The sequence below is a fragment of the Eubalaena glacialis genome, chromosome 11 (assembly GCF_028564815.1).
Source record: "Eubalaena glacialis isolate mEubGla1 chromosome 11, mEubGla1.1.hap2.+ XY, whole genome shotgun sequence".
NCBI lineage: Eukaryota > Metazoa > Chordata > Mammalia > Artiodactyla > Balaenidae > Eubalaena > Eubalaena glacialis.
The window spans coordinates 104,244,609-104,268,002 of record NC_083726.1 but is presented as its reverse complement, the minus strand read 5'-3'; the positions used below and the strand labels follow the sequence as shown (position 1 = coordinate 104,268,002).

The window sequence follows — 23,394 nt, the reverse complement described above, 5'->3', positions numbered from 1 at the left end:
CAACTCAACACCTATTGGCGACTGGTGCCAGGTATGAGCATCCCTGCCAACAGCAGAGAATCTCTAACCAACAGTGTGTGAACTGCAGGCAAGGGCTGCTCTTGTGCCCTTCCCCCAGCAACTGCCATTATTTCTACATATTTATTTACAGGAGATGTAAGTGTATGAAACTAACAGTCCTAAGTCTGTGGCTTTTTAAAATTTGGTGACTTGTAGATGCTACGTGGAAATCGTTCACATCTAATTCCCTTATGCCCACCATTCCAAAAAAGCCTACTTTCTAAGTGAATTACATAGTTTGGATTATTTTCTTAAATGATTAAAAAATGAAAGAATTAATGAAACCCAAGTGATGGAGGCATAAAGCAAAAATCCAGTTCCAAGGGTGATGACTGATCAGATCAACTTTGATCACAGTACAGTGCAAGGTAAACCTATTCTGAGAAAGTGTCACTTTAAGCATTCATACGGTGAAAAACTGTATGTCTGTACAAAATGGGATATCAGTCTTTTTTTTTTTTTTGAGAGTTATGTTTTATTCAGCAGGAATTTTTAGGACTTCAAGCCTGGGAGGCAGCATCTCAAGTAACCCTAAGAGAACTGCTCGGAGGAGGCAAGTGGGGAAGCCAGGTTATATAGAAGTTTTGTAACAAAGGGCAGGTAGTTGGGAACATCAAAAGGTTATTGTAAATTAAAGATAACCAGATATTCCAAGTTAAGGAATTTAGCGCCTCTTTTCTAAGCACTATTCCCCATGACAGTTGAGCATATCAGAGCATAGGTTCTGATTCCAGAGTCCTGGGACCCCACTCTGGCTTCATGCGGCCGTGTGACTGTGGGCAAGGTACTTCTCTGTACCTAATTTTCCTCATATATAAAACGTGCCTACTTCACAAGGTTGTTGTAGGAATTAAATATACTAGTATTTGTGAAGTCCTTAAAGGACGTGGCATACAGTCTGAGTATCTTTCTGCAGTACAGTACAGGGATCCAAAATGTTTTTGTAAGAAGTTTCTTTAAACTTCTGTAAAATTTTGATGTCATTGGATGGACGAGACAGGGTGAAAAGTGTCAGCCACTTCTGAGCAGAGAGAGGGTCACTGCTCCTGATACACAAACACAAAGGGAGGGGCAAAGCCAGGGCAGACGGCCTGGATATTTGATTCTGGGAGGCAGGCTTTAATGGAGGAACTGCTCAGTCCTTGGATTTCTGTCTTTCTTTTCATCAAGTGCGAGATGTTGGCACTCAATAAATATTTGTGGGGTGAATGAATGAAAAGATAAATAAGACATAGAATCGCTTTTGATATGTTTGTAATCCAGTGGAGTTCTATGAGATTAGGGTGTTAGGATTACCGGAATCTATAGAAATATGGTGGTATCTTTATTGTCATTCTGAAATAAGCCGCAGGATTTTTCTTTAGATGTTTTAGATAAAAGTGTCTGGTAAGGCTGTTGTAGAGATATAAAATAATTGGCATATATTTCTGAGAGTGATTTTTTTTCCATCTTATTCTATCTAGTCATTTTTTCCTGGGTGTGTTATATATGCTTTGAGAATAGGAATCCTTTTAGAGTCATATTTATGCCAGATAACAGATAGCAGATTCTCAAGCTTGCTTATTAAAATTTTACAAGATTTTGGTGGTTTTGTTGGGCTGAGACCAAATATTTCAGGAGGTGTTAAAGAGTAGATTGTTTTTAATACCTTTTAAAAGTAGAGCTTTCAACCTAACACACACACACACACACACACACACACACACACACACACACACAGCTTCTATACACATTTCTACGTACATCACTGCATTTAGAGCTGTATCCAGAAAATTTCAGCAGACAGTCAGATAGTGTTGAAACGTTTAAAAGGAAACAGCCCGAACAAGCAATCCCTACAAGCTTCTATTTACATAAAGTAGCCAAACAAACTCCTGAAACTTGTGAGCACTTAAAAAATTTCTTGGTTTTGCCAAAGTTGACAAAAATATAAGCTGAGGCTCTGTTCAAGAAAGGAGAAATAATTTTATGTTCTCAAAAAGTACTCTACCTATGATATGTATTAATAGTTTGGGTTCAGTTTTACACAGAAGCAACATTTAAACAGAAAAGTCAACTTATGGCCCAAGCCGGGAATCTAAATTGAAGAAAAAAACAAGACTGAACAGTAAACAGGAAAAGGTAAGAGAGGTTAAATTCCCTAGGAAATCTCAGGCGGGGAGAATACTTAGCATTCACATTAGTATTTGCAAGTTTTAGGTATCTTATTTTATGGGAGTTTGCCATTCCTAGCAACCATGCACATAAATAAAAACAAATTTGGCTAAGTGTTTCTAACATTTTATATATAAAATCTGGGCTTCTGCTCACATACAACGACTAGGGATATCCTTTGTAAATAGTGCTTCTTACTGTTTATCATGAGTTAAATATTAAAAACAGTTCATATAGCTCAAAGGGTATGCACTCCATCACTGGTTTAGGCATACACTCTTTAACACTGCTTAAGGCATTCAGTGAAAACCTCTAAAGGAAAGAACACAAAGAATTGGTATTTACAAACCAGACAGAAGCCTATATTATGTCAGGTAACCACATCACAAAAATCAGAAAAGAAAGAACTTAGGAAAGAAAAAGGTTTTAAGTCTAAGTTAGAAAATTCACTTCAAAAATCCATGGGAAATGGAGTAGACCATACCTTGAATAACTCAAACTCCTTCTTTGGCATCAACAGCTAATGACAAATGATGAACATAAAATAAGTACATAATATATATGCACATCAGGCCAGCCCAAACATAAGCACAGCAAACAGAATTCCCACTGCCACCACTTTAAGTTATCAAGATCTATAAATTGTACATCAATCCTTTATTTTAAATGTTTCCTTGATTCTTGAATTCTAATAAGGCCAAAAGTCTCTCTGGATAAGTGCAGGACCTGCACTGGGCTTGAATGCCGTGAGGAGCCAGAAGTCCTTACAGAATGGTCATAGCAGCACATGACCACAGTTCTAGGTTTGGACAGTCTGTATTTTACTAAGCCTAGGCATGAAATGTCACTATTTCACTGCATATTCTATGCAGTTTCAGCTTCTGCTCAAATTTATGACATTATTATGGGGTCAGATGTGATCTTTTGCTCAAGATTCTGAAAATGAAAAGAATTTTCCTGGGGGCATGAGAAAGTGGCTACCACAGGTTCAGAGGCTAAGCATGGGACAGTCCATCCATTCTGTCTCTGCTGGCAGGTCTGATTCTAGAGATCCTGTCACAGATTCAAAAGCACATGGCGGCGGCCCTGGTCTCTTGTGATTACCACACCTGAAGAAAGATAATGGCGCTGAAAATTGGGTGGAGGGTCTGCCATGTGAAGGTAGTTTTTAAAAAAGGATTAGGATTTGGTAGTTGGAAAGCTGAAAGCAAACAGGCTATAATCAAAGTCTATATAGAGGATGAGAGCAAAGGCTGGTGAAGATGAACTGGTGGACACTCCAGCCACTGCCTCAGCGCCATCCTCTGTCAGGCCCCTTGGGTAGGAGGGCTCTGGGTAAGAGTAAAGAGGCAGAAATACTACTTCTCCAAATGTCAAAAATATTATAGGGTAGAAAAAAATAGCATTCAGAGGAACAGTCACTGAGATAAACATTTTGAGCAATTTCCTGAAGTAAATCAGAAAAACACACGTATAATTCTTCCTTATGTCCCTAGCCACTGTCCCCCCGTTGCCTTAGGAAGAAGGTATAAATTATGCAGTCAATTAAATCTCACAATGACTAATACATAAAAAGTGTTTAAGTCCTGTTTAGGAAAGATGAATTTGAAAATTCGAAAAAGTTAAATTTTGCTCAAAAGTTGTAATTACCTGTATGGTATGCGTGTAAGGTGGGTCAGCACGCCCTAATCCAGACTCTGGAGGCCTCACGATATCCAAAATGTTGTTTGGCACAAATCCAGAATCTCCACTTGCATTTCGAACTTTCCACCATTGCTTCCTATCGTCAAGGATCTGTCATCATGCAAGAAAATAAAGGCGGCATTTCTGTACCAAAACCGAACTATGAAGGAAGTTCGATTTTTATTCTTAGACCAAGAAAATGGTTTCACTTTTAATACGCTGACTCAGCATCAATATACTGTGGGTTAAATGATTGCCAGGAATTACACTAAGAATTACAATTACTAGTATAGAACAGCTTTGGTACCACTCTACCCAAGGTCCATGTTACCTCCCAAGAATGCTTAGCTATTTGTGGTATTTGAAGTACTTAAGATGAGTTACTTGGAAAAGGTCTATTGTCTCCATCCTTAGAACAGAGAGGAAAGGTATAAAAACATTTTTTTTACTATTGTAACTATGCCATATTATATATTAAAGAAGATGAAGTCTCAGTTATAACTGAAGAAAGAAATTTGAGAGTCATGGTAGATTATTCCCAAAACCATTAGCACACTCACTGCTGGTTACATTTGTGCAGGGGTACTAAAACAGGAAGGAGGAAATGTTTTCTCTTATTAAAATATTATGGTGTATCTACATCTGAAGTGATAACCAGCCTTGATTCCAGAATGAATAAAGGCCAGAAGAAGGAAGAGGGCAAAGTAAGCCAAGAAATCCAACCCCACCCTGCAAAGAAACAAAAATACAGATAAAGCAGCTACCCCGCCTAAATAGATATAGGTATCTATAATATGCTGTGTATCCTTGGTAAAACAAAATAACACTGAAGAATAATTTCTTGACCCTAGCATTTCTTTGAGGAAGGTTTAGATATATACCAGAAAAGGAATACAATAAATCCACTTTATTAAGAGTATAAAAAAGGTAAAATTCTATTACCTCTAAAATATCATCCTTTTGAACTGAGAGCTCACTGTTGTTCCTTGCCACAAAGTCATACCTGGATTTGGCATATTTCTTGGGTTGTAGATCATAATTTCTAAAAAAGAGAGAAAAAAGATAATCACTCTGCTAGCTTTTCCTAAAGGCTGAAAGCAGAAGTAAAACACTAAGGCAAGCCAATGCCTACCAGACACCATTTGGACAAGTTATTTAGATAGTAGTTAATTTTATTATATTTTATAGAATATGAGTACTTAATTTTATTATATTTTGAAGATTTTACCATTAAAATGAACAAACTCTGGCTAGAGTAAAACTAAATAATGCAAAATTACAAAGCTAGTTAGTGCTAAGCCAAATCTAGAATGCAAATCTATGAATTCTTTGTCCATTAAATCTAATATCCAAAATACTGGATATTGCTTTGTTGACCAGCATTTCTACCATGAAAGAACCAGGATAATGGTCAATGTTACCATTTTTCATAAAATTAAAGGAGACTAAAGATAACGTCCAGAGCTTCCCTGGTGGCGCAGTGGTTGAGAATCTGCCTGCCAATGCAGGGGACACGGGTTCGAGCCCTGGTCTGGGAGGATCCCACATGCCGCGGAGCAACTGGGCCCGTGAGCCACAACTACTGAGCCTGCGCATCTGGAGCCTGTGCTCCACAACAGGAGAGGCCACGACAGTGAGAGGCCCGCGCACCGCGATGAAGAGTGGCCCCCGCTCGCCGCAACTAGAGAAAGCCCTCGCACAGAAACGAAGACCCAACACAGCCAAAAATAAATAAATTAATTAATTAATTAAAAAAAAAAAAAGATAATGTCCAAAGTGGTAATTTAAATTATATGTTGATTTCACTAATTCAAGCAATGTCTTCAATTCATTAACCAAATATATATGAAAAAATTATGACTAAGTGTCAATATTCAGGAAGGCTTTGTCCAGTTATCCAAATTGCAAAGGAAGGTATGGATTAAGTACAAGAGCAATAACACTTTTTAGTTAATTTGTTAATTAATTAATTCACTATAAACTTATTTTAAGAGTAAGAACAGGTGTATTTTTTTTAAAAAGAAAACTTTATTTAAAAACAAAATACTTCTTTTAATCATTAAATGACCATTAATAGATTTAACAACATAATTTTAAAATATTTTTATATAATATAATAAAACCTGGTATATCAACAATGTAATAATATTCTCTTCATTTCAATAATGAAATAATAACTTTAATTATTTTTTAACTAATTTTACTCCCTAATCTTCTCCTCCATTTACATTCCCACATTTCCTCTGTAAGAGAAAAAGCAGGAAGGCGCTAATGATGTTTGGTCATCCTTCCTCTGTCAAGTGGCCATTCTGCTTGCTGCCCACCAAGATCGTCTGGAATACTGAGTCACAGCGGAGCCTGCAGGACAGTTGTGGGCACAGTATATCTTGTCATCATAGGTAATCTGCTACCTCTTGGATAGTAACTCCAGGAGAAGAGAAACAGGAACAAAGGAAAATCATAGCCTGTAAACCATATTGGCAATTTTTGGTATATTAAAAAACTAAGAAAATGTGGAAAAAGTGAAATTATGGCCAAATAATTATTATATATTATTAATAATAATAAATTTTAAACTGTGTTCCACGGATTTCCTACCCCTATCTCTAGTTTTATATGATCACGTTCCATTAAAATTTCATTTGAGGGGGATAAACGTGTTTCAATCACTCCAAGGTTAGCAAAACAGTAGTAACTTCAGTTTTCTATCTTTCTCTCCTCCCTCTTGTTCTTCTGTCCAAATCACTGCTGATAACAGAGAGTTGAATGTACTGTTTAGCAAAGGGAAGAATAACTCTCTGCCACTGTGTATATGAATCAATGGGTTGGTTAAAAGAAAAGCTGACTGTAGTTCTCATTGAAGTCTTTGCTGTCTTGCATGTCTCAGAAGTGACTGCCCAGCATGCACTTACAAAGTGCTTTAGAATTTACACATATTTATGGTTTATAGTTTCTTGCCCTCTATAGATTAAATGTGGGTATGACACTGACCATAGTTATCAATCTGAAAATCACACCTTGTAATTTTTCAGATGTACCAAAGTTTCTTAAGAGATCTAGAATGTATCACAATGCATGGTCTCCGTTTCTGATTTGGAGTTATAGATACCCACCTGATACAGAGTAGACACAGAGATGGCAATAATCTGAGACTTCTCTAAAACATGAATTGCTTTTGAATAGCAGTAAACTATAATCCATCAAAGGTGAGGGCGCTAAATTCAATAGGTGGTTTCCCTAAATGACACTGTAATTCCACTGAAGAGTGAATATACTTCATATGGTATTTACTGCATTCCTGGCATGTAATAGAGTTTAAGATGAATAATAATTATTGTAAAAACAAATTCCAAACCTCTGTATTACATATCAGACCAGAACTTTCAGACAGTTTTTGCAATAATTATGACAAATTTTCTTAGCAACATCAATGATCCAGGTGTCTATTAAAACTATCCAGTTCCTATTATAATAGCCTAGGGGAGAAATTGGACCCATAAAGGCAACTGAGATATACAATTTACTCCTTTAAAAAAAATTATTTCTCTGGCTAAATATTGACAGTCTTAAGATCTATATACTTGAATATCCCTTCATGGAATTTCCTTCACTAATCTGAAATAATTTCTAGAATACTGACAGCTAAGACAGAAAAAAAGGAAAAAGAAAGTACTAGGATGAGGAACAAGTTTCTCAAGAAGAATTTCCATGAAATAATTTTTAAACTTCAAAACTGATTTTCACCTGTATCTCCTAAAAATTGAATCTACAATTCAAACTTCTTTCATATGTTGGCATTTTCAAAATGTATTATTCATTGCCGACTTTTCTTTGTACTGAATTTAATACGTTACTGGTGTCCTTAGAATAATAACTGTATAATTTCCACATCATTTTACTTAAGTATTACCTCTGTTATCATTCCTGACAAAAAACCAAAATTTTAAATCCCACCTTCTTTAGATTCTATTAAGAAAAGAATATACGGAAGAGAAATTAAGGGCATGTAACACTCATAGTAAGACAGGCTTTGAGGTAGGAAAGTACCTCAAAGTGGGGTAGGACAAGCTCTCTACTCCACTTCATCTGAATGATCATTCTCCCATATCCTTGTTATCAATATTTCACCTTTTTTCTTTCTCTTATGTGTATGGGTTGGCCTCTACGTAAACCTCACATGCAGTTGACACTGCAAACAAGATTGAAAAAGTGACCCTATTTCAATTCAATTTATTTCTTCCCCATCTCAATTCTCCATTTTTGCCTATATTGAATTTTTGGAGAGAGAAAAATATGGGAAAATAAATGAAATGTAAAACTGGAAAGTGAATATAAAAAATGAAATGGTAAAAATGGCAAATAAGGCATTGATTCTGTTTAAATATTCAGTTTATACTTAGTTTAAATACTTCTATCTAAAGGAAGGTTTGTTTGTTTTTACTGGGGGAGATAAAGATGGAAATTATTTCCTTTATAAGTTACAGAGCTGGAAAGATCCTTAGAGACCATCTGGTACAAACTAGAGAGTTTCAAAACAATTCTTCTTCTTAATTCACAGATTCTGACAGAGGCATCTTTTAAAAAATGGAAAGTCATCCAATGGCATTTGCACTAAGTTAGAATTATAGACTGGAGACTTTGCTCATCAAAGCCAGCTCTATAAAGGAACAACTGAAACTTTAACAAACAATTAATAGATGGAAAGCTCAAAGGAGTAGTGAACGGTGCAGACACTAGCACCTCTATTTGCACTAAACCAGAGATAATCATCCACAGCTCTCCAAATGATGCCCATGAAATGTTACCTATCTACATGGCGATGAGGAGTTGGCTTAAAAGCAACAGCGGCTTCCCCTTGGTCCACATGGGGCCCTCTTCCATAAATGTTATTGAATACTGTGTACCCATCAGCTGGAGGATACTCTGATACACTGGAGTGCTGAAAGACAGAGGAGGAAAGATTAAAGAATCACCAATACTATTTGAATGAGCACTGACGTCAGTTAACAAGAACCCTCCACTACATTGTGGTCAGTTTCATTTTCAAGTGATTGACCATTATATGTTAATAAATTATGAAATGAGGGCTTTTGTCAAAGACCTATTTATAATAAGAAAAGTAATTAGTGCAAAGACTAAATCTTAATTCAGGAAATAACCAATGCTTTTACTGTATAAAAGCAATAAATTCTTTCCTCTGGTATTTCAGTAATAGGTGATTTTGGTATTAGGCAGACTTTAACAGCTTGTATAAAATAAAACTGGTTTAAAAACAGTTAACAATAAAACCTTAACTTTTGCTTTCTATGTTTAAGAAACAGACCTTTACCACCCTAGCAAAGTAAATACTATCACATGAAAATCATCTGAACTCTATGCATTAAAATTATACCACCCTCTCTCATTATTCTCATTTTTTAAATGTACATGGACACTATTTTTAATTTTTTTTAAATGGCAGCACTATTATCAGATTTACTGTTAAGGAAAACACAGAAACGCAAAAACACATTGATCTTGACAGTCCAGGATAAGGAAAAAGAAAGTACTTTGTCCAGGATAAGACAAAGCTGGAGTCACTTCTTTTTTCAGTTAACACAACGCAGACATGAGCCTAATGGGCTACCAGGAGGGAGAACCGAAATCTATGGGTCCCATTAAGCAGCATGGCTTTAAAGCTATGGGGCAAAAACAAAGAAACAAACCAAAAAAGTTCATCTATGAATTTTGTATTGTTTCCTTATGTAAAATGAACTATGGTGGATGCACAACAGACCCTAAAGCGTTGGAATTCCTTGGCTATTTCAATTGTTTATGGATTCACTGGGACAAAATCTTTGAAATTGGGAATGTTTTAGAAAAGTTCTGAATGCACATTTACTGTAGTTAATTCAAATGACAAAGTTGGCAGGAGTAGGGCTGAGTTCATCCACAGACAGTGTAGGTGAGGTGTCTCCAATGGACTGCTATTGATGTCAAAGTACCCACATTATATTACTCCTGTGGAATGTATATCAGGAGACTGCACTTAACATACAAATACAGATAAACAACTTTTACCATTTAAATACCTTAGCTTAAACCAGCAACAAAGTGAAAAGGCAATCTATAGCATGGGAGAAATCATATACCTGATCATATATCTGATAAGAGGTTAATATCCAAAATATATAAAGAACACATACAACTCAATAGCAAAAAGCAAATAATCCAGTTAAGAAATGGGCAGAGGAACTAAAAAGACATTTTTCCAAAGACATACAAATGGTCAACAGGTATGTGTAAGGGTGCTTAGCATCACTAATCATCAGGGAAATGCAAATCAAAACCACACTGAGATATCACCTCATACCTGATAATAGCTATTGTCAAAAAGACAAGAGAGAACAAGCACTGACAAGGATGTGGAGAAAAGGGAACCCCTGTGCCCTGTTGGTGGGAATGTAAATTGGTGAAGCCACTATGAAAACAGTACGGAAGTTTCTCAAAAAATTAAAAATAGAACTACCATATGATTCAGCAGTCCCACTACCGGGTATAATACTGCAGAAAATGAAACTAGGATCTCAAAGAGAATTCTGAACCCCAAGGTTCACTACAGCACTATTCACAATAGCCAAGACATGGAAACAACCTAAGTGTCCATCACAGATGAGTGGATAAGTAAGATGTGGTATGTATGTATATACAATGGAATATTATTCAGCCATGAGAAGGAAGAAAATCCTGCCATTTGTGACAACATGGATAAATCCTGAGGACATTATACTAAGTGAAATAAGAAAGACAGAGAAAGACAAACACCACATGATATCACTTATATGTGGAATGTAAAAGAAAGAGTCGAGCTCATAGAAACAGAGCGTAGAAAAGTGGTTGCCAGAGCTGGGGGTGGGGGACAGAGGGAGAGGTTGGTAAAAGGGTACAAACTTTCAGCTATAAATGAATAAGGTCTAAGGATCTAATAAAAATGTGGTGACTATAGTTGATGACATTGTAGTATATAAATAAAATCTTCTAAGAGAGTGGAACTTAAATGTTCTCAACAACAACAGATAAATATGTGAGGAGATGGATGTGTTATTTAGCTAGATGGGGGGGAGTCCTCTCACAGTGTATACATACATCAAATCATTACGATACACACTTTAAATATCTTACATTTTTATTTGTCAATTACACCTCCATAAAGCTGGAATTAAAAAATAAAATAAAGAACAAATGGCTTAATTAATTCAGTTTATCACTTCCCTAGGAGAGACCAGAGGCACTACATGATCAGGCCATTTTTTTGTTGTTGTTAAATGCTGTTATAAAAGGGAGGAGTTGAGGAAACAGAATCACCCATACCTTCCGCCTGGCTCTGAACATAACAGTGAGGTCAGACAGTATGAAGTCACCGGGTCCTGAGAGTGACTGGGAATATTAGAAGGGAGGAGAGAAATGATGACAAGTGACTAACTGATGACTACACAACACTGCTCAGGGTGGCTGCTGCTTCAGAGGAAGGAAAGAAGCTGAGTGCTGCCACCCATATTTGTCATGCCTTGTCACCTATGCCACCAGATCCTGAATCACCCAGGTCTTGTTCTGAATGCATTTATTATAGGTGCAATAAAGTATAATAAAATCTCTCTTCTGGGGATGATTGCATGTTACACATTTTTAAGTCACCATTACTTTGGTCTCTTTTCCAACAAAATCTTAAGGTATAAAATCCCATAGAACTGCTAGCAGGTGCTTTTCAATTCATTTTTTTCAAACCTCTGAATAAGTGCTTAAGCCATAAAATGGACAATAGTTTACAACAGGAAAATGACAACTCATTACGAGGAAGAATTCTCAATAATTCTTCTTTTAAAGTTACTTATTCTCTGAGAGTAGACAAACTTTTACACTGGAAGCCAGAACACATTACTCTCTCTTTAAATAAACAAATTGAAAAAGAACTCACAAAAGTGAATTTCTGAGGCATACATTATAAAGTGGATATATTTTCTTATTTAAGATATGAGGACTGTAAATTAGAAATTTCTATGATTTGAAAATACTCAGCTGTAACTATAGCAACAGCAAGTGTATCATAATTTCATGTTTGATTACATTTTTTTCCTGTAGAAAAGTTGCCCTTTACAAGGAAGGAAAATTCATTGTGATGAGGTCTGAACTATAAAATACAGCTAGGGACATATGTCTGCTAACCTGCACCCAGAACTGTGAGGTCACTTTCTTAACCACTCAATTAGAGGGAAGGGCAGTTACAGAATCCACCCGTACCATTATATGCAGCCAGACGAAAAAACACTTCCAGTAGAAAAAGATGACTTTCAGAGAAGTATATTTGCTTTATTTTTAAAGTTTCAGAATTTAACCAATCTTCTATAACACTATGGCTATTGTCAAAAGAAACGATTTTAAGAGATTTAATTTATATAAATGTTTCTTCCTAAAAGTGAGGATATACTCTAGTCGCCTAATTCATTCCTTGATATCATATTTGCCACATTGTAAATACCCACAGGGATCGGAGAAGATTAATCTAAGGAATTAAATAAAGGAAATGAACAGGACTTCAAGGAGGACCTAGTCATTAATTTTCTGTGGCTTCTTCAAACTAGACCTCATTCATCTAACTCCTTGGGCTCTGACCATCCTGCTCAGTGTGGTTCAGCTTTAGGTAGCGTTTAATTTTCTTTTCTGTCCGAACAAGAATTGCCATAGAAAAATCATTTTTAAGGAATGTGAAGAGATCATCATACCCAATTTCAATCCCTCGATTTGCTCCCCCAATAAATCACCATCTAAAGTTTACTAAAGATCATAAAAGATACAATATATTTTATGATCTCCGCAGGATGTAATAGTGTTATAAATCATCATTTGGACCTGGGACTGGAGTCCAGGAGAAGCTTTGGCCTTCTAGCCAGGCTGATAGGACTTCGGGAGGTTTAGAACGAGGCCACAAAATAAAAGAAAGAAAGAAAGAAATGGGACATTCAGGAAAGAGCTGCTTGGGAGGGGCTTAAAGGTCCTGGGTCCAAGGAACTGTCTTGAGGGTCTGATGATAGGAGAGGAAAATAGAAAGAATAGGCCAAGCAGCAGTGGGGCAATTCCCTGATAAGCAGAGAAAGCACACAGTCCAAAGGACGGGATCACCAGGGCTCAAGAGCACTGATACGACGGACAAGGAGGAGAGCTGGCAGGCTGTGAGGTGTGATAGGGGCTGGGTTTGGGCTTCACAGGGAAACAGAGCAACTGTCACCATGACAAAGAGGTGAGACGTAACTAGAGCAGCAGGACATCTAGTCATTGATTTGAGAACAGTCTTCAGATCAGTAAAGTGAGAACTCACAATCAGAATTACACGAGAACGCACAGATTATTGCACTTCCCACAAAAGATGATACTGGGGTTTCCCTGGTGGCGCAGTGGTTGAGAATCTGCCTGCCAATGCAGGGGACACGGGTTCGAGCCCTGGTCTGGGAAGATCCCACATGCCGTGGAACAACTAGGCCCGTGAGCCACAACTACTGAGCCTGCGCGTCTGGAGCGTGTGCTCCGCAACAAGAGAGGCCGCGATAGTGAGAGGCCTGCGCACCGCGATGAAGAGTGGCCCCCGCTTGCCGCAACTGGGGAAAGCCCTCGCACAGAAACGAAGACCCACCACAGCCAAAAATAAATAAATAAATAAATAAAGCCAGAAAACATCTTTAAAAAAGAAAAAAAAAAAAAGTTGTTTAAAAAAAAAAAAAAGATGATATTGAAAGACTACCTCTGTGGATAATCTTTTTGTTTCTTGCTTGCGATGCTGTTCTGCTGCGTTTGCCACAGACTCAGTCAGTTGATAGAGATCCGGCTCCACTGATGCTCCCATGAAGTTCAGCATCGGGGGCTCCCAACCACTGCGGAACCGTGGGACATAGGGTGGGATAAACTGTTCTTTTGGCCACTCTGCTCTGCAGAAGGACATTAAGACATACGAACAGCAAAATTAAGAAACACCTCCATGCTCAAAACGATCTTCAGTAAGGTTAGCCACAAAAAAACAAAAACAAATAACTACAAAAACAATTCACACCTAGTCTGCCCTCTTTCTATCCAAACAGAGAAAGTAAACATGTTTATGCTAGTACTTGATGCTGATAAAATGAAAGGAAGGCTGAATTCTACTTTATGATCTGCTTTCACTACATTGCCTCAATTCTCCATTAATTCAACCTTTTAACATAAATATACGTCTTCGACAATTTGAGAAAGGAATGTGAAGATAGAAGGCTGGTAAGTACTCAGGACATAAGCTTCTCAAAGCATCAAGTAGTTTCTGATCCTCATCTTTCCCTTCACTCCCCTCCCGTCATCGTGAAGCTTCCTGATACGAGATGTATTCTTCAAAAGACAAACAGCAGACAATATTCTTAAGGCTCATGATCTTTTAAGTTATGAAGTCTCCTAAAATGAAGCACATTACTGATTTTATAAATTAAATGGATCAGCTAGGTTTTCATCAGTAAAATCAAGTTAGTACTAATCTGTAATATAATCATGACCCATTCATTACTTAGTAACTCTGAGACTTATTCCTATAAGCTCCTAATCACTCAGGAACCACAAAAATAACTGGGAGAGACATTATTAAACTCTGCTAAAATATGTTGTTTTATCTTTCACACATGATTTAATTCTTCAGGTTATACTTCTACTGTGATGAAATGATTCAGGTTATTATGTTCCTTTATGATTCTTTTTTATCTTTATGAGTTTTTAAGTCGGTATATTCATTTCCTAATACTCTAAATGATTAGGATCTGAAATGACCATTTTCTCACGTCAAGGGCTAACAATATGAATTCCTTTTGATGTAGTTTTCCTAATAGTCATTAATTTTCTCATTTTGAGGTAGGATCCAAGACAAAGAAATTAAAAATCCTGAACTATTTTAGTACTATGAGATCTGATACATTTAATAGGGTTTATGGAAAAAAATGAAAAGATCCCTACCTAGGCTTACCATAAAATCATAACCTACATAAATCTAATAGATTTAAGAAATCTATTTAACCAGTTTTTACATAGTATGATATATAAATATGATACAATATGTTACATTAATATATAAATAATATGCAAAAATAAATTTAGGTAACATTTTCAATTAAAAAAGCAACAACTGCAGTGCTCTTAAAGTATCTTCTGCTTGGTAAACCACTCCATGTGTAAACCATATTCCAACACAAGCAGTTGCCGAAGTCCAAAATATAAGTGGGAATGGTTTATATATATTTCAATAGAAAAACAGCAGAAAAAAAATATGAATTGGTCCGTTACTTTCAGGCTAGCCTAAAAGCATTACAAAGACAAACTTCCAAGTGACCATACTGAATGATTTACTCTAAGTAATGAGAGAAATAAAAAGAGTCAAATAAATGAGGAAAGCAGAAATTATTTAATCACATATAATGAAATGAGAAATATTTTTATAACTTGCTTGGCTCAGCAAACTTGAATCCTGCAATTGTTAGTGATTTCTTTCTCCACAGTCACCTTACTGACGAGATACAATTCTTAAAATTATCCCCTACTCTTTTCCATTCCCACCACCATGGCTCTAGTCCCAGGGAATGCTGATTAATAAGGAACCTCTACTAGTGCATTATCGTCCCAAGGGGCCTCATGCCTCTAGTAACTTTTGTCCATGTCCTTATTAGACTCAATGACCAGACTGATCTTTCGAAGGTCCGGTTGTGTCACACTCCTATTCACAAAGCTATTGGTTCTCCGCAGCCTACAGACAGAACCATACTCCAGCTCCTTAGCATGGCACTGGGAGCCTGAACCCAGCCCTGCTCATCTCTGTACACCTCATTCATCACTATTCCTCTGCCCCCCATTCTCCACAATCCCCCACTACCCAAAGTCTATACTCCGGCTAAACCCACATTCACGCTCCATTCTCTTGACTTTTTGCTTCTTGGCTTCGCTTATGCTGCTCTCTCTACTGAGCATGCCCTTTCCCTGCTACGTATTTGTGGAAATCCTACTCATCCTGCTGAAAGGCAGCTGAGCAAAATAATTACAAACATCTACTTCAGGGCCAGGTTGCCTGGATTCAAATCCCAGGTCTGTCGCTTACGAGTTGTGTGGCTTTGGGCAAATTACTTAACCTCTCTTTGCCTCAGTTCCCTCACCTGTAAAATAGCATAAAAATGGAACCTACGTAAAGTGCATGGAAGAGTGCCTAGCAAACACTATATGTACACCCTTGTTTATACACATATACCTACTAGTGTTATTATCTGTTGATTTTACATGCCAGCTCTTCTTTGAAAGCTAACCACCCTCCTCTCTAAACCCTCTTCCTGACGGCTCCATCTTGCCAAGTGACAGCAGTTTATTTATAAGTCACCCCTGGTACTCATCGTATCTTACACTGCACACTTCTATGTTCTCCACTAGACCTCCAGCTTTTTAAGGGTTTAGCCTTTTTCATCTACAACACCTACTCCGTCATACGTAGAAGGTTAAATAAATCTCTCACTAGATTCATGTACTAAACAAAGAACAATACTTAAAGTATTATAGGTATTAAATGCTAGACTCATATATATGTTTACCTGGCTTTCATCCACGAGTCTCCCAATGACACCCACAGCTGTCTCTCATCGACACTGACAGTATAACTCAAGAAATCGATTGTGTCCTTTGTCAGTAGGGGGCTGAGTACTGAACTGGCTAGTTCAGGACCTCCTGTTGCCTGCACAACCTAAAATGGCAACAAATCATTTTTTAGCAAGAAGATGATGATTATCTGTACATTTTCAAAATGTGTAGATAAAAAAACCCATGATAAAAACAAGCAGTTTTTATATACTCAAATTAAATCTTCATCCAGATCTTTCCAGCCCAATGGTGCCTAATAATCTAAAATGAAAAGTTAATAGTTTAACAACTTTCACAGGATCTATCTATTGGCTTCATATGACTGTACTTTCCCTGGAAAGTACTAATGGCTATCCAGAGAATTCTAAGTCAGGTGGTTTAACGATCGCTGCCTTAAAAAAAAATATATGTATTTCTACTGGAAAATCTATTATGTCAAACTTGAAAAATATGGTTCCAGAAACGAGTACTTTAGGGAGAAACAAGGCTCGAGTTAAGCCTATGGCTGTGCCTATAAAGACATACAAAAATAAAGGGCTCCAGAGAGAAGGGTGAGGGAAAGATGAAAACTGGTCCTCTGAATCTATGGTATTTCTTCCCAGAATTTAATTCTAGGAAATTGCCCTGATTTAAAAGAGATAACTTAATGATTAGCAAAAACAAATAAACAGGTGCAACTCTCTGATAAGCAAAATGATGATAAGTAGATGTCTGAAAGCTGCTCCAATTTTATTACTCAGGGGCTATTTCCTGGTTAAGGAATGGTAATCTCCTAGAGCAGAAACCAGAGCCCTTCTATAAAAATCTCACCTTCCCAGAGATACGGCACAAGAATAAAGGGATTTATTTTTGAATGGCTCCAGACCAAGAGTCAATTCCTCTCCAGCCATCCAGGTGTGCTGAGCCTGCGATGCTGTTTTATGCCTCTGTGCCTTCGCACATGCTGCTTCCCAGCCCCTAGAAGGCCCTTCCTCATCATTTTAAATAGAGCTCTCCTCGGGTACCACCTCTTCTGAGAAGCCCTTCTTAACCCCACAGTGTAACTCTGAGGCACCCTGGGCTCCTCAAGCATGCATGTCAGCTACACATGCCATTGTAACTTGGGCCTTATTTTTCAGTTCTCCTCCCTTGAGAACTTGGACCAAAACTTATCTGACTTTGAACTGCAGAAGACACAGGGTTAGGGGAATGAATGAGAATAAGTGAAAGAAAAGATGAAGGATAAAGGAGGTGGGTAGACGCTTATTTGAGAACAAAATCTACCCTGAAAGCCTGGCATAGTGATTTTTTTTTTTTTTTTTAATGTCCAAGCCCTATAAGCTCTAATAAATAGGCAGGAATAACTGACAGGGATGGTAAGGAAATAAAGAAATATTAAAGATCTTTGGTTTAACAGTGGGACTAGGGAATGGAACTAAGGAAAGTAAATAAAAAGCTATGGGCCATAGTTCCCTCTGAGGAATGTAAGTAGGCACATATGCCTGCGTGTGTACTGTGGGTACGCTTGCGTGGAGATGCTGAGGATACAGGGAGGGACTCACAAGGTTTAAAGCCACTAAATTTTGTCTGACTGGTAGCAGGCCCTGAATTAATGTTCCTTTCCATCTCTCTTGTCCAAGTGAAATGTCTGGGACTCCGCAGACGGAACATTAAAAGAAGCAATAGAAGTACTATGTTTGGGAGACCATTAATAAGGAGTCATTTTTGAGAAAAGAAAATATAAAATAAAGCAATGTTTTCAGATACATAGCCTGATCACAAAGACTAATTTTTGTGTGTTAGGGAAACCAGTCCCACTATTTTATAGTTCTACTCTGTGTAATGTCTAGATATCTACTTATGATCTGTGAAAGACTTGTGAAAGGAATGAGAAGAGGTGGCAAAAACTGCTTTATAAACAATACTTCCTAACACTCAAACTAAGTATCAAATGTGTTGAAGAATAAAGAATAAAAATTTTGTTAATGAGCTAGCATCACTTTCTTTGCATATGGATGGCCTTGATCTAATTTTTAAAAGAGCTTAAAAAGCAACAATTCTTCAACAATAACTAAACAAGTAGAAATCGGATACTCTATTTATAGCAACAGCACACGGAAGCATTCATAAATTATTGATGTAGGCTCGGACTTTCACCTTCCAATTGCTTATCACCCAGTTCTGACATTCATGCTGATAAGGTTACGTCCTTTCCTATGTTTGAAAGCAATATTCATTTCATATTCTACTTCAGGTCTTGTCTAGTTACCCTTGGGGAAAGAAGGATGAGATTTATCCCTTTTTGTTACTTGGATCCTTTGTCTCATTTTTTTCTGATAATCAAGCAAAATCTATGAGAAATGCTTGAATTTGCTCCATTTTTTATAAAGATTAAAGAACTCAATGACCATGGTCTTCATATGCTCTAAATCAAATTAGTGAAATTTATCTGCTTCACAGTTACCATTCTTACCCTTTAACAAAAATCATGGAAATAATCACACTACTAACAATTATCATTACTGCTATTATTATTCTACAAAGCAATCGTTTGCTCTTTTGACAGGATGAACCATTCAAAACCAGTCTACACATCCCTGTCTTGGCCCATCAAATAGGAAACTCTGTCCTCCGAGAAGTATTTAAAAGAAAGAGATTCTGCCTTCTTTCCACTCCTCTCTCACTTGCCCTCTCCACAAAAGGAGGAATGACCTATCAAATTTGTGGTCTTGTGGAACTGTAGAAAAGGGTGATTTGCAGCCCAGTCTCTTTTGGAATCTGTCTGTGTGTAAGGCCAACAGCTGTTCCATCTGCTTTCTGTTGCCGTGCTTTTCCCAAATCCCAGCACTTTTCTTTTTGCACTCAAATGTTATTTCAGCTAATTCTCCCAGCTGTCCTGTGGACAAGATGGTGGTATATGTTAGCTTGGAAAAACCACTATTAGACCGTTTGCAAATATAAGAAATAGAAAATGGGAAGGGAAGTATATTACTGTACCTATTTCATTAAACGTATAAGAAAAGAGCATACCTGGGTACTGAAAATCTAGAAAATGAAAATGTGTATCTTGGATCCCGGCCTATGAGACAAGTGGTATAACCTTTTGCTGGACAAACTCATGGAAACATCCAGTTCCTTCACGAAAGGAATTGTTCCCAACGTACCATTTTGTTATCTTCAAAAATTATACCTTATGTAAAAAAACACATGTGCAAGAAGGGAGTTTTCTGGGAGAAAATCTGTATTATGTACATATCACTAGACCTGGCACATATGGGCCTCCCAAAGACTGATAATTGTCCCCCTAGTATCCATTCTCTTCTTCTCCCTTCTAGAAAGAGAAGCCCCTACATTTTAGATGGACACATAGCCACTCTGGTGGAGACTACATGCCTTTGGTGTTAGGGATGGCCATATGAGGAAGTTCCCGCCAATTGGATAATAGCAGAAATTGCCTGTTTGGAGTCACCTCCTTAAAGACAATTCTTTGCCTTTGTACTACTGTTACAGGACATGGAGGTAAGTCAGCTTCCACCATAGAAATGCCTGACAGAGTATCTCAATTCCTCCTCTTGGAAACAGTTTCTTCGTTTGGCTTACAGAATACCTACCGTGATATTCCTGTTTTTCTTCTCCTGACTTCCTGCTTCTTCTCACTCTTCTTTGCTGGTTCTTCTCACTCTTCTTTGCTGGTTCTTCTCACTCTCCAATCACTGAAATTACCTAAGGCTCCATCAGCCCTTGTTCTTCTTTATTTATCATCACTCCCTTGGTGACATCATCCAATTTCTTGGCTTTGCATGCAGAGGATTTATAACTCTAGGCCTGATTTCTCCACTGAACTCCAAATTCATACATTCAACTACCAATGCAAATTTCTCCATCTGGATATAAGTCACTTTTGACATTGTCTGAAGTGAATTCCTTACCTTCTGACCCAAACCTGTCTTACCCACAGTCTTCCCCATCTCAGTTAATAATTAGTCCATCCTTCCAGTCTTAAGCCAAAACTTTGGAGATATCCTGGACTCTCATACAACACTTCCAACCTACCAGCAAATTCTGTTGCTTCTGTTTAATAACCAGAATGAGGGACTTCCCTGGTGGCACAGTGGTTAAGAATCCACCTGCCAATGCAGGGGACACGGGTTCAATCCCTTGTCCGGGAAGATCCCACATGCCGCGGAGCAACTAAGCCCGTGCGCCACAACTACTGAGCCTGCTCTCTAGAGACCGTGAGCCACAACTACCGAGCCCGTGTGCCACAACTACTGAAGCCCACATGCTCTAGGGCCTGTGCTCTGCAACAAGAGAAGCCACTGCAATGAGAAGCCCATGCGCCGCAACAAAGAGCAGCCCCCACTCGCCGCCAACTAGAGAAAGTGCGCACACAGCAACGAAGACCCAACGCAGCCAAAAAAAAGAAAAAAATTAAGAAAGTAAATAAATAAAATTAAAAATTAAAAAAAAAATAACCAGAATGAAATCTCACCACCTCCAATGTTACCTGGTCCAAACAACATAATCTCCCATCTGGATTATTTCCATAGCCAGCTCAGTCCCTTCTTCCCTCAAATTTCTAAACATTGCAGCCAGAGCAATCCTTTTCTGCTGAAACCCCTCCCAAAGTGTCAAAGGTTACCATCTCAGTGCATCTACATTAGCTGTTCTCTGTCTGGAATTCTCTTCCTTCAGAAACCCACATGACTCATTCCTCACTTCATTTACTCAAATGATACCTTCTCAGTAAGTCGTTCCCTTAACCAACCCTATTCAAAAAGTGTAATACTCCACAATACACACACACACACACACACACACACACACACACACACACACGGCACTCCCTGTTCTCCTTCCCTGCTGTATTTTTCCACATAGCATTTATTTTGGGTGAATTATTTATATATTATTTAGGTTATTGACTGCCCCTCCACACTACAACATAAGTCCCAATAAGAATTTATGTGCTTTGTTCCTGATGAGCTACTAATAATGCCAAGCACATAGCAGGCTCTCAGTTAATATTTGTTGAACAAATGAATGAATGAATAAGTGATTGAATCAGAGATAGCTCAGGAGATGGAGGAACACCTCACTGAAAGAAATCTGGATCTCTGAGTAACTTCATGGAGCAAAGACATCCATCCAGCATTGGACTCCTCACACCTAGCTTATTTTGTGAGAAGGAGAAAATTTTCTATATTGTTCAAGCCATTTATATTACATACTAGTATATACTGAAACACTAGTGTCCAATAAATCTTTATTTCTTTTCATTTCCCTAGCTCTATCAGAGACATCAGTTTCCTCAGCTATAAAATAAGGTGTTTGGACTAGATGATTTCTAAGGTTCTTTTAAACTCTCAAATTTCACATCCTCAGTGTTCACAGCAGATGGCAAAAGAAATAGTACCCATGCAAGGCAATGAAGAAAAACTGTCTAGATAATCTAGACAGACACGTGGGGTTGAAAAGATGCTAAGAATAATTACTTTCTTAAATTAACAAAATCTTACCATATTTAATGGAGTAAATAAAAAATGAACCAAATCTGCAGCACTAGGATTCTGGATGTGAGACTTCAATTTGGCCTGTAACATTAAAAAATCAGGCAAACCTATTACTATGATATAATCGAGCCAAAGGCAGACATTCAAAAAGGTTCAACATAGACTCAAAGGAAGAGGTTTTTACTACTAGTTTCACTTTTTTGTATCTTAATTAGCAAGCGTGAGTTAGATTAGGAGAATTTCATTTTAGAAGATTGGAGTCATTCTTTTCTGATTAAATCTCTTAGATATACAGATTTTTGCAATCTGCTCTTCTAATTAAAGGCAAATCAAAACACACATACAAAAAAAATCTATAACAACAATTTAATCTCTTAATTTGATCAGGTACATCCTGGCTAGACTTTGATCTCTTCCGTTTGTTTCTCTTAATTGTATATAAATAGATTTCACTTACCAGAAGGTTAAATCCATGTTTAAACTTTTGGAAACAGTCAACAAATGAGTCAGGAGGTGGAGGTTTTGCCCTCAGTGTTAAAACACCCTCTAAAGAAATAAATGGGAGGAGGGGTAGATGAGAGCAAAGTTCCAAGAAAACTTATTCAATGAAAAAAATTTAAAAACACATTTATGTTTGTAAAATTTGATGATCACATCAGATATCATGCTACCTAGTTACCCTCCCACATCTCATAGTCTGACTGTAACAAATTAAGGTGATCCAACATTTGAAATGGATTCCTCTACCCTTAGACACTACCAGATTACTCATCAATTCCATAAATTTATATTGTAGCCCTTCTATGTACCAATCATTGTGCTTATCACCGTGAAGACTATAAAAATGTATAAGTTACAAGCTCTACTCTTAAAGGCCTTAAAATCTATAGAAGACATGAATCAGATAAGTAACAGAGATATGTCAACTGAGAGCTTAAAAAGAGACTACAGATGGGGAAATGTATTCTTAAAGATGTTTCGTGGGGAAAGCAGCTTTTAAGATGGGATTTGAAAAGTTTGTTCCAGGGCAATTTGGTAAGAAAAACATCATGGTTGGATAAAAACAGCATTAGCAAAAACATGGAAAAAGGAAATTGCATGTACATGAAACAACAAACATAAAAGCAAAGAAACATGAGAATGGAAAAGCAGATCAAGGTTAGATTGTGAATGACCTTGACTGCCAGACGTCAACCGCCAGAGTTTGACTTATATCAATAGAACATGGGATTAACATGCTTTCCAGCAGAAGAATGAAGTGACCGCCTTCGAGCTTTAAGAAGATTGCCCTCACAGAATGGAAGACTAAAGCCTTGAGGGTTGCTTAGAAAGCTGGGTAAAAAATGAG

General features: G+C 37.5%; 1 protein-coding gene across 10 annotated transcripts in view; it reads right to left on the bottom strand.

The window, feature by feature from the left end:
• Positions 1 to 23,394, bottom strand: part of EPS8 (EGFR pathway substrate 8, signaling adaptor) — a 197,409-nt gene that overhangs the window by 21,949 nt on the left and 152,066 nt on the right. For all 10 annotated transcript variants that reach the window (XM_061204962.1, XM_061204960.1, XM_061204968.1 and 7 more), the window contains 7 exons: positions 22,504 to 22,592; positions 22,053 to 22,127; positions 16,509 to 16,657; positions 13,670 to 13,853; positions 8,703 to 8,836; positions 4,840 to 4,939; positions 3,865 to 4,008 (listed from right to left, as the gene is read on the bottom strand). In XM_061204962.1, the coding sequence (XP_061060945.1) occupies positions 3,865 to 4,008; positions 4,840 to 4,939; positions 8,703 to 8,836; positions 13,670 to 13,853; positions 16,509 to 16,657; positions 22,053 to 22,127; positions 22,504 to 22,592 (875 nt within the window). The remainder of the gene's footprint in view (positions 1 to 3,864; positions 4,009 to 4,839; positions 4,940 to 8,702; positions 8,837 to 13,669; positions 13,854 to 16,508; positions 16,658 to 22,052; positions 22,128 to 22,503; positions 22,593 to 23,394) is intronic.